This window comes from Salvelinus namaycush, chromosome 7 (genome assembly GCF_016432855.1).
Source record: "Salvelinus namaycush isolate Seneca chromosome 7, SaNama_1.0, whole genome shotgun sequence".
NCBI classification, from domain to species: domain Eukaryota; kingdom Metazoa; phylum Chordata; class Actinopteri; order Salmoniformes; family Salmonidae; genus Salvelinus; species Salvelinus namaycush.
Window position 1 is genome coordinate 18476432 of NC_052313.1, and position 11964 is coordinate 18488395.

The window sequence follows — 11964 nt, forward strand, 5'->3', positions numbered from 1 at the left end:
GTGCTTATGGAACATTTCTGGGATTTTTAATTTCAGCTCATGAAACATGGAACACTTTACATGTTGCGTTTATATTTTTGTTCAGTGTAGTACAACTCATAATGTGCGTTTTTTCAACCTTGAGAATAATCTATGAATTATGGCCCCACCATGCGGCAGATGGCTTAATTTACAGTGAAAGAGGGGACGTCGGTCTCCTCAACGATTTCACCCGATTTCTCACGAGCCTGAATGTCGCTTCCCCCATTGCAGTTTTCCACCCCCTTTGTCCCAGAGAGGATCGGTTCGACTATGGCTGTCACCCGTCCCCTTTAAGATGATTTCGGAAATAATAATGTATTATTTAATTACTTAACACTTTCTTTCATGTCGGCGGACAATACACTTAGGTCGCGCAACAACATTAGAAATCAGGGACCATAGAAGTCGAGCATGACAATATAGCCCAAAAATTGCTTAATTAGGTGTCTATGTTGAAACGGCGTTTTCTTCTCTGACATGACTTTAGTTTCCAGTGCTTCATACAATACTACCCTGGGACAGTAGCCTATGTCACAGGAGGATGGAATAATCGACAGCCGACAGAGAGAAGACGCATAGGAAGAGTAAAGGGAATGCGGTGAAAACCCAACTCAATTCGGAACACTGTTCCCTTTATCCCCTGCAATGTTTTGGCTTTACCAAAACGGACGTTTGAAAGTGACAGTGGGCAATCGTTAACCTACCGGATGTATTATAATATCTGACGACTATAATAATACTGGAAAGGGGTAAGTCATTTTGCTGCTACTGTCCCCATGCCACCCAAACTGTGACAATATTGTATATTTACAGAATAATGTGTTTTGCTGTCTGTCTGCCCGGGGCAGGTGCGTGCGTGCATTTTTTGTCAGTGACCTAATATGACACCACCATTTCAGTGTAGGCTTGACATTTATTCATCCCACAGGTTGAATCAACGTTGTTTAATTTCAATGAAATTACGTGGAACCAACGTATAATAGACGTTAAATTGACGTCTTTGCCCAGTGAGATCGTACAATGTTACTTGAATGTTCTTTTTCTGGTGGTTTGTGTGTTGCTCTATGTTACCTCTATTAAACTATGCGTTTGCTCTTTTCCTTCCATGCAGCACTGTTCCCTGTCTGAAAAGCCTCTTATGTAACTGGAATTCCTTTAGCAGAACTTCCTGGCCTTGTAGCAGCCTAGAATATTAACATAATAGACCATGTGCACTTGTGGCTGATAGTGTAGGCTTAAAACAACATGTCCAAATACCTTGTTTTGATCTTGGGCAATAGGATACAGCTGTATAATGTATTCCCTACACGTGTATAGCCATGCTACAAATAAACACTTCCTGTGTGATTCACCCAGCAATAGAATGGGTATATCCACCAATGTAATACAAAGCTTAACATGATTTAATGTGGTTGGCATTGCTCCCTCTATTATGAGATTGGAGATGTAATTTGCCAGGGTTTATGATTATGCACTATAAAAGTTTAAAAAACAAACAAAAAAGACTGTTTAAGTCTGTAAATAAATAAGAATGAAGATTCATTCACTCACTGAACAATTGTTGTTATTTCATCATATTCTGCAGGTGCACTGTAGCTAATAATATATTTGTGAGAAAGTAGTCATGGTCAGTGTCATTATTTTTTAAAAATGTTTTCCCTCCACAGATATTTCCCATATTTCCCACTCACCCAGGATTGACCACAACCTCTCTGACCCTCAGTCATGACATCACCTGAGTCCCCCCTCCCCTCCCCTTCCCCCTGTCCACCTCCCCCCCTCCCCTCTTCTCCCACTCCCTCGTCTCCCGCTCCTTCCTCCCTCCCGCTTCCCCCCTCCCTGCCTCCCACGGGGGAGGTGATGGTCCTGGCCCTAGGGAGGAAGAAACAGAGGATGCTCATCTGTCTCTCCCTCTTGCCCAATCTCTTCCTGGCCTTCCTTCTCTCCTCGGATCCCCTGCTCACCCTCGCCTCGCCCCACCACTGCCGCCTCCCGGGACCTTCGCCTGCTCCGCAGGTCCTCAACGCCTCTCTGCCCTGGGAGAAAGGGGGCAGAGTGGGGGACAGCGGAGGGCTGTCTCAGTGCAAGCAGTATATCAACGGTACCCAGTCCAGGGTGGAGAACTGCGATGCTGGCTGGGACTACAATGTCACAGAAGGATTGAGAATTAACATTGTTACTGAGGTACCTCAAGGAACTTTGTCGGTCTCATTGTTTTCTTGATTAGTTTGTATATCCCGGTCTCAGAATCCAAATTACATAATGGATTACTGAGTAGATTCTGATAAGAAGTGAAGCACTGCTACCCTTACACGGTAAAAAATGCCTTCACCATTAACACTGCTTTGATTAAAAATGTCATAGACAGTCACAGCACTCTCAGTGTCAGAAAACATGATCCAATGCTTTGCAGCAGTAATGATGTGTGTACTTATTATAAAATGTCTTATGACGCTTCAGGCCTAATGTCTTTAGCAGAACTGTTGTCCACCACACCCACAATTTCCCATGGAGGTATTTAGCTCTCACTTGGCTCACTGTGGACTCTCTCTCTATTTGTTTTGAATTCCATGAGTGATGCGGGTGGGAAACCTGGTGCTTCTGTAAGCTGTTCTGTCGGCCCGTTGCCCTCTGTGGTTAGCTAAACATACACTGGTCAAAAGTAGTCATTGTAATTTAAGAGACAGACTACTGCAGCGGTTTTACCATGTGCTTGTAGACAGCAGGAATATCATCCAGTCTCTCTGTTCATTAATAGAAGGCTCGATTCAGCGGTTGATTTACGAGTGTATTTTTATCTTTAGTCATGATCGACCAGTATAACGCCACTATGCTGCTTCAGCAACTTCTCACAGAAGCCAGAACAGCCCTCACCAGTCTCCACCATTAATCAATAAGGCTTCAGTAGAAATACTGAACTAAACATCTTTAAGCAAATGCCTTGTAACACCATTTTGTAGTAGAATTGTCAGGGCAGACGTCTATATGCTCATTTGACATTGAGGTTTTAGTATAAGAGGGAAGAAACAGAAGGCGTAGGTCTAGGGCCAAGGGTATTATAATGCTTTTGATTCATGTTCATAACTGGTTTGGGCAGTTTGTGAACTTGTTTGTGTGCAAGTTTGGCATTTCTTATTTTTTCCAAGCACGTCGTCCATATGAATGCTATCATTTGTGAGGTAACTATACTGAACAAAAATATAAATGCAATATGCAACATTTTCAAAGATTTTGCTAAATTACAGTTCATAATAGGAAATCAGTCAATTTAAATAAATAAATAATGCCCTAATCTATGGATTTCACATGACTGGGCAGGGGTGCAGTAATGGGTGGGCCTGGGAGGGCATAGGCCCAGCCAATCAGAATGAGTTTTTCCCAAAAAAGGGCTTTATTGCAGACAGACATAGTCCTGGGCTGGCGTGGGCCGGTTGTGAGGCCGGTTGGACATACTGACAAATTCTCTAAAACGATGTTGGAGGCGGCTTATGGTAGAGAAATTAACATAAAATTAACTGGAAACAGCTCTGGTGGACATTCCTACAGTCAGCATGCCAATTGGACGCTCCCTCAAAACTTGAGACATCTGTGGAATTGTGTTGTGTGACAAAACTGCTTATTTTAGAGTGGCATTTTATTGTCCCCAGCACAAGGTGCACCTGTTTAATCAGCTTCTTGATATACCACACCTGTCAGGTGAATGGATTATCTTGACAAAGGATAAAATGCTCACTAACAGGGATGTAAACAAATTTGTGCACAACATTTGAGAAAAATAAGCTTTTTGTGCTTATGGAACATTTCTGGGGTCTTGAAACAAGGGACCCGCACTTTACGTGTTGCGTTTATATTTTTGTTCAGTGTATATAGTTCAGCCATGCCGAACCAGGGATAGGATGAGTGATAGTATGTGACAGGCTCTTCATGCGTCCCTGTATAGGGTCCTATTACATAAGGCATTGTTAGCAGCAGCTTCCTGACTCTGCCCAGAAACTATGCTATCTCATTGTAATCACTTAGCTTTCAACAGTAGCGAATGCACCAATGGAGCACTTCAGATGTAATAACAAAGCCATGCTCAAGTTATTTCCAACAAAATGGAAATGATTGAAATAACATTTCAATATAGTGTAGTTTGGTTGAAATTAGTTGTTTTGTATTACCTGGAACAATGTCCTATTGATGGAATGATTGTGCGTAACAAAACATATGTCTACCTCCCTCTCTTCTCTTTCTGTAACCTTTTGTTGGTTTTCCACCTCCTTCCTTCTCTCTCCTCTCCCAGTGGGATTTAGTGTGTGGTCAGTACTGGCTGGTCCCAGTCGAGGAGGTGTCCTTCATCCTGGGTGTTCTGACAGGATGCCTGGGACTGGGCTTTGCTGCTGACAGGTAAGATGACACTAGAAATACAAAGGAAAAGGTGAGGGTTAGACTAGGGGGGTGAGACCTCTTGAGGATTGAGAGTCAGATGAAGCCAATTGAATTAGCAAACAAGAATGACGCTTTCGGCGACAGTTTCACTAACTCAGGCTTAGACTGCACTTGAATCCAGACAGTGGTCCTAAAAATGTGGTGGAATGAACATGGTTTGAGTATATTTGTTGTCTCAGTCCTGATAAAGTCTGGGAATATACAATAGGTGTCCATAATATGTATTTTACTATGTATGTACATGGTCATTACAAAACATTTGATCTAAAATGACCCTGGTTCATTACTAGCTTAATCCAGGAATGTTTACGAGGCCTACGCCTGGCTTTAATTTCCATGAAACTGGCCCATGGTGTTCGGAGGCCTCTGCTTATGCCCTAAGATCTTTGTATTTTCTCTTCCTTGTTTTTTTCTCAGACTGGGCAGGTTGAAGACACTGCTCACCTCGCTAACCCTCTCGGTGGTATTTGGCGTGCTTGTGTGCGTCTCTACCTCCCCCCCTATCTTTATTGTCATGCGCTTTTGCCTGGCTGCTGCTAGTGCTGGTGTCTACCTCACGCTTTACATCACACGTGAGTACTATCCAGATACTGATGCCATAGTACAGTGGTTTCCAAACTGTGCGAAGGGTCGGCAGAGGGGGGTGCACCCCCCCCCCCCAAAGGAACTCAGTCTGGCTTTAAATGTACTCTTGAAAGTTGGAGTAGTAGAATGCACAAGGTGCGATTTTGAAATTGGATAGTTCTTCTTGTCATGTAAGTCATTGCATTCAGTGCCTTCACAAAGTATTCAGACCCCTTGACTTTTTCCACATTTTGTTAGGTTACAGCCTTAATCTAAAATTGATTAAATCTTTTTTTCCCCCTCATCAATCTACACACCATACTCCATAATGACAAAGAAAAAACAGGATTTAGAATTAAAAATAAATAATAATAATAAATAAATAAGGAAATTTCACATTTACATAATTATTCAGACCCTTTACTCAGTACTTTGTTGAAGCACCTTTGGCAGCGATTACAGCCTCAAGTCTTCTTGGGTATGAGACTTGTCCCGAAGCCACTCCTGTGTTGTCTTGGCTGTGTGCTTAGGGTTGTTGTCCTGTTGGAAGGTGAACCTTCGCCTCAGTCTGAGGTCCCGAGCACTCTGGAGCAGGTTTTCATCAAGGATCTCTCTGTACTTTGCTCCGTTTATCTTTGCCTCGATCCTAACTAGTTTTCCAGTTCCTGCCGCTGAAAAACACCCCCACAGCATGATGCTGCCACCACCATGCTTCACTGTAGGGATGGTGCCAGGTTTCCGCCAGAAGTGACGCTTGTCATTCAGGCCAAGGAGTTCAATCTTGGTTTCATCAGACCAGAGAATCTTGTGTCTCATCATCTGAGAGTCTTTAGGTGCCTTTTGGCAAACTCCAAGCGGGCTGTCATGTGCCTTTTACTGAGGAGTGGCTTCTGTCTGGCCACTCTACCATAAAGGCCTGATTGGTGGAGTGCTGCAGAGAAGGTTGTCCTTCTGGAAGGTTCTCCCATCTCCACAGAGGAACTCTGGAGCTCTGTCAGAGTGACCATCAGGTTCTTGGTCACCTCCCTGACCAAGGCCCTTCTCCCCCGATTGCTCAGGTTGGCCGGATGGCCAGCTCTAGGAAGAGTCTTGGTGGTTCCAAACTTCTTCCATTTAAGAATGATGGAGGCCACTGTGTTCTTGGGGACCTTCAATCCTGCAGAAATGTTTTGGTAACCTTCCCCAGATCTGTGCCTTGATACAATCCTGTCTCGGACCTCTACGGACAATTCCTTCGACCTCATGGCTTGGTTTTTGCTCTGACATGCACTGTCAACTGTGGGACCTTATTTTGACAGGTGTGTGCCTTTCCAAATCATGTCCAATCAATTTGTAAAAACATCTTAAGTATGATCAATGGAAACAGGTTGCACCTGAACTCAATTTCAAATCTCATAGCAAAGGGTGAAACTTAGGTAAATAAGGTATTTCTGTGTTTTATTTTCAATAAATACGTTTTCTCTTTGTTATTATCGGGTATTGTGTGTAGATTACTGAGATTTTTATTTAATCCATTTTAGAATAGCGCTGTTACGTAACAAAATGCGGAAAAAGTCAAGGGGTCTGAATACTTTCCGAAGGCACTGTACCTTAGAGAGCTATTCATAACTTGTCAGAAATATCCAGATCAACTAGCCCATGTCAGCTAGCATTTTTTTATGTCGGTTTTTTAGCCCATAGATAATTTTTTTGTCACTCAAATATCACGACTACACATTAGACATGTTGAAATGTATAGAATTGCAAGAAAATTTGCTTTAAAACTGCAAAATTGTATTTGCACGCCATGGGAGGGGCCGCGAGTGAAAACGTTTGGGAACCCCTGCCATAGTACACAAGGCTCTAAATAATAGCATCAAAACACTACTGCATCTTAAAACTATTTTGAGAATTGACCAAAGACCAAACCTGTTTACTAATTGTACAACATTGTTGTGTCTGTAATCATTCATTGTTCTGTTTGTTTGATTGACAGGTCTTGAACTCTGTGATCCCTCACTGCGTCTCCTGGTCACCATGGTGGCAGGACTAACTACGGTTTCTGGGGAGCTGCTGTTGCTGGGTGTTGCTCTGTCTTGCCAGTCCTGGAGGGGCTTACTCGGAGCTGGGGCTGCACCACTCTCTCTGTTCCTCACCTATGGGTGAGTGTGTGTGCTGTGTTGGAGGACAGAAACCTATACACAAGGGAATGCGGAATATGGTAGTAATTTGATTAAAGACCTTAAAGCAAACTAACTTGTTGAGAGCATTGTATTGACTTAAAGCCCCCTGTTTCATTCAGCAATTAGTTCAAGTCAGAATACATTAGCATTTTTCTTCGAGGTGCAGTGTTCTTACGTTTACATTTTAGCAGACACTCTTATCCAGAGTGACTTACAGGAGCAATTAGGGTTAATTGCCTTGCTCAAGGGCATATCGGCAGATTTTTCACCTAGTTGGCTCGGGGATTCAAACCTGCAACCTTTCAGTTACTGGCTCAACGCTCTTAGCCGCAAGCCTACCTGCCGCCTTTTGTTTCATAGCATTACTTTTTATTGCAAATAGCAAATTTAACACAGAGAAAATAAAATGCAGTCCTCTGTCAGTTGGTAGAGCATGGTGCTTGCAACGCCAGGATAGTGGGTTCGATTCTGTAGTGGGCACGCATGACTGTAAAAGTCTCTTTCAGATAAATGCGTCCTTTAAGTGGCATATTCCTATTTTTTTCATTTTAATATAACAACATTGCTGTTCCAGGAGAGAGAATATAGTAATATGGAAGCTAGGAATTTACATGAAAATGTCTGTTTTGTTTCAGTATTCCAGGAGTATTTCCTGAGTCTCCTCGCTGGCTTCTTCTCTCTGAGAGATCAGCTGATCTGAATTTCTTCAGTGAAAGAAGAGATAGAGAGAGGGATGACGAGAGCTTCACAGGTGTGTGGGAACCATTTTGTCTTTCTGCATTGGTCTTTTCATGAGATTTGCTGTCTATTGTTTGAAAACGTCTCCGCTGATGCCTCCACTGTGACATGGTGGTGTGACATTGTTGTCATTATTGCAGAGTTGGACTCGGAGCCGTCTCCCTCTACTTACCCCCACCTGTCCTTCCCAGAGCTTGTACACAGCAGGAACATCTGGAAAAACATGTGTGTGCTCGGCTTCACCTCGTAAGTCACCTAACTGTGTCATTTGAAGTTAGCCCTCACACGTTTGGTCACACTTTAAAGCTGGATTCCTTAGTTGCTACATCCATTTTTGGACTTTTTTCAATTAATTGTAAACAAAATGTATGTAAACAAACACGGTATAGTTTCAAAAGATGGTTACAACAATAATTTTGATATCATGGATGGTCAGTCCTTGCATCCATAGCTCCGTCTATGAATTTGAGAGTGGTTACATTTCCCCAGGTCTATCCCTTAGCTTTTCACCAACACACAGGTGGGGTGGCTGCTTTGTTATTGTTTCAATTTATGATTTTAGCCTTAAATAGTTGCACGCATAGTAGTATTAGTAGTACTACAGTAGTTACATGAAAGTTTAAGTTCTTTGTTTAATTACATGTAACTACTCAGTAACTGCACCAGTTACTCATTTCAAGTAGTAACAACATTCTGGTAACCAAACATAGTAGTATCAGTATGTATGCCACACTTAGATACAAACAACCTAATGTAAAGGTTTGCCCTTGCTTTTATCAACATTGTACTGGTAAGCACACATAGGAGTATAGTAGTTGCCAAACAGACCATGATTTTCCATCTCCATCTCTCTCCTGTTGTCTGTCAGGTTCATTTCCCATGGCATTAGTCATTGTTACAGCTCATTTCGGGGTGATGTCAGAGGCACTGCCCCCAGCTTCTATTGGACCTATCTGCTGTCCGTCTGTGCTGGAGGAGGGGCCTGGCTGTTGTTATGGGCAACCGTGAACAGGTGTGGTCGCCGTGGTATCCTGCTCCTCGCCATGACAATGACAGGGCTGGCATCTCTGATTCTCCTCGGACTGATGGAGTGTAAGTTGGTGCTCAATGTGGAAGTTGCCCTTAATAGATGTAATGTCCCCTGTTTCCTCTAAGCTGCGTGCGTAGAGAAATGAACATCCAATTCTCTGGCAACAGCTCTGTTGGACATTCCTGCAGTCAGCATGCCAATTGCACGCTCCCTCAAAACTTGAGACATCTGTGGCATTGTGTTGTGTGACAAAACTGTACATTTTAGAGTGCGCTTTTATTGTCCCCAGCACCAAGGTGCACCTGTGTAAGGATCATGCTGTTTAATCAGCTTCTTTATATGCCACACCTGTCAGGTGGATGGATTATCTTGACAAAGGAGAAATGCACACTAACTGGGATGTAAACAAATTTGTGCACACAATTTGAGAAAAATAAGCTTTTTGTGCCTATGGAATATTTCTGGACTCTTTTATTTCATCTCATGAAACATGGGACCAACACTTTACATGTTGTGTTTATATTTTTGTTCAGTATAGTTACGACTCCATAAGTTTTCAATGGACATTCATTACTGGAAGCACAGATCCTCTTTGCATGGTGCCACCTTGTGGCTGAATGGTGGTATTTCAGTTCATGTAGGACACTGCAATGGCAGTAAAATCAAAGCCATGTCTCAGTTTCAGCTGTAATCACAAGCCAGTCAGAGCCTGGGGAGTCCAGTGCTAAGTTAACTCTCCCTCCTGTCCCTCTCTTAGATCTAAGTGAGGCGGCCATCACTGTGTTCTCAGTGATGGGACTTTTCTCCTCCCAGGCGGCTGCCTCTCTCTGTGTCCTCTTCACTGCAGAGATCATGCCCACCATCATCAGGTAAGGACCAGCAACTCATAGACTGTCACATGAGTCTTCATGATCTAGGCTTGTTCTTTGTATTAGGTGTATTATTAGGCCTTAAAGGCATGTTAGACTTCAATGTGAATGGGTGTAATGTCAGGCTTGGTTCTCGCATTATCTCTCTTCCCTGGCCCTTCCTCTTTTGGAAATCACTGACCTTTGACCTTACCCTCTTGTCCAGGGGCAGTGGCGTGGGCACGGTGTTGGCCCTGGGCTGCGTGGGCCGCCTCACCTCGCCCCTCATGGACCTGCGCAACCACTACGGCTACTTCCTGCACCACGTGGTGTACTCCTCCCTGGCCCTGCTGGCCGTGCTCTCCATCCTGCTGCTGCCCGAGAGCAAGAGGAAACCCCTGCCCCAGACGCTGGCCGATGGGGAGCAGTACCGACGCCCCCCGCTGGGCAGGAGGAGGAGGGACAACGTTCCCCTGCTGGCCACCCCCAACCCAGAGACCTAGCCGCCCAAACGTCACACATCAGTCATAACGCCAGCCCAGAGTGTCACCAGGTCCATGCTGCAGAAAGGAAGATGGGTGAAAATGAAGAGGGAGAAGTGCTGTCTGGTTAAGATGGTTGTGTAGAGAGCCAGTGAAGGGAGATGGTAGAATCAACCACACACTCTACTCTTCCTAACATATAATTTTCTAGTCATTCCTAACACAGGAGTGTGGGTGGGGCGGCCATACGTCGTTCGTCTGTCTCCATTTCTGCCAATGAAGTGAGTGTGTGTGTGTACGTGACTGTGTATATGCGCACGCGTATGTGTGGCCCTGGTCGGATGGCGGCGTGGAGAGTGCTCGTCATGCAGTGACCTGTCCCCCCCACCTTTCCTATAAGGCCTGCGTGTCAGGGAAGGGCATCAGCTGCTTCATGCTTATGCTCCAGAACGCCCACCTTTGATGTGTATGATCTGACAGAGCATGGCATCACACACAGCTCACAGAGGCAGATCTACTGCCCTGTAAATACCATAAACCTAGTTTCTTTAACTTAATGAATGCTGGCTTATCTGTTGATAAAAACAGTAGGAGTTTTGTTACATAGTGCTGGATCTTGGCAGAGTGCTTTTGTACTGTGCAAAAGCATGGCACTTAGCCAAGATGATAGAGCACATCTGTCTACTGCTCTTAAAGGCAATGGGGAAAATAATATTGATCGACTGAAGATGAATTGAGTAACGTTATAATAGAGAGTAGTTTGAGGAAACGTTGTGAACTTGCATCAAATAAATAGTAATAGACGTCCTCCTACAATCAGTTGATAAAAAAGAGAGAAAATTACATTTTAATGTACTGTAGTTCCTCAAACTTGATTGGATGTGATAAAATTATATGAATTACATTTTCAGATGTGGCCTGGAGCCAATACTGTTTATGGGTCATTAATCTTGATGGTCTTGTCTCTGCTCTCAGACCCACCTTACTGTAGGCTCCTCTGAAGACATAGGAAGAGATGATAGAGTGCCTGTGTATTCAGAGCTGAAAACCTTGTGTAAATAGACATGTATGGTAGAGAATGGATGGACACACCTTTACACTCCCCTATGTGTTTATTTAGACAGTGAAGCTGAAACTTTTCATTTGGCTTTATACTCCAGCATTTTGAGATCAAATGTTTCATATGAGGCGACAGTAGATAATGTCACCTTTTATTTAAGGTTATTTTCATACATGTCTGTTTTACCGTTTAGAAATTAAAACTAGTCCCCCCCATATGAAGGTGTCATAAGTATTTGGACAAATTAACTTATAGTGTATTACATTTAGTCAAAAATGTAGTATTTGACCCCATATTTGTAGCACGCAATGAATACACCGTGCTGGTAACTATACAAACTTGTTGGATGCATTTGCAGTTTGTTTTGGTTGTGTTTTCAGATTATGTTGTACCCAATAGAAATGAATGGTAGGTCATGTATAGTGACTTTCACTGAATCTATTCCACAGCCTTCTCTGAGCGGAGGGCAGAGGTGAGGGCTAGGCAGGATGGGGTTTGAAGTTAGGGAGGGAAAAATACACTTACCTACCGAAACACCTCCCTCTGCCGGTCTTTGGTAGTTTCTTTACAATGCACTCAACAATTATAATATTAATATTGATATTATTGATGATGAAAATAACTATTA

The 11964-nt window shown here is 43.4% G+C and overlaps 2 protein-coding genes across 2 annotated transcripts; both read left to right on the forward strand.

The window, feature by feature from the left end:
- The first annotated feature begins 307 nt into the window (after positions 1–307).
- Positions 308–2350, forward strand: LOC120050368 (pistil-specific extensin-like protein). Its single transcript, XM_038996953.1, has 2 exons — positions 308–770; positions 1689–2350. The coding sequence occupies exon 2, from the start codon at positions 1747–1749 to the stop codon at positions 2242–2244; it is 498 nt and encodes a 165-aa protein (XP_038852881.1). The 5' UTR covers positions 308–770; positions 1689–1746; the 3' UTR covers positions 2245–2350.
- Positions 2351–2598: 248 nt separating this feature from the next.
- Positions 2599–11107, forward strand: LOC120050647 (solute carrier family 22 member 17-like). Its single transcript, XM_038997227.1, has 9 exons — positions 2599–2604; positions 4307–4410; positions 4870–5024; positions 6992–7157; positions 7814–7929; positions 8057–8162; positions 8785–9008; positions 9704–9815; positions 10021–11107. Exons 1-9 carry the CDS (start codon positions 2599–2601, stop codon positions 10295–10297), a joined length of 1266 nt encoding a protein of 421 aa, XP_038853155.1. The 3' UTR covers positions 10298–11107.
- The last annotated feature ends 857 nt before the right edge of the window (positions 11108–11964 follow it).

Coding starts and splice junctions, on each gene's coding strand:
- LOC120050368 (XM_038996953.1), top strand. CDS start 1,747: ATGACATCACCTGAGTCCCCCCTCCCCTCCCCTTCCCCCTGTCCACCT.
- LOC120050647 (XM_038997227.1), top strand. Junction 5,025..6,991: donor CCTCACGCTTTACATCACAC/GTGAGTACTATC, acceptor TTTGATTGACAG/GTCTTGAACTCTGTGATCCC. Junction 9,816..10,020: donor ATCATGCCCACCATCATCAG/GTAAGGACCAGC, acceptor CCTCTTGTCCAG/GGGCAGTGGCGTGGGCACGG.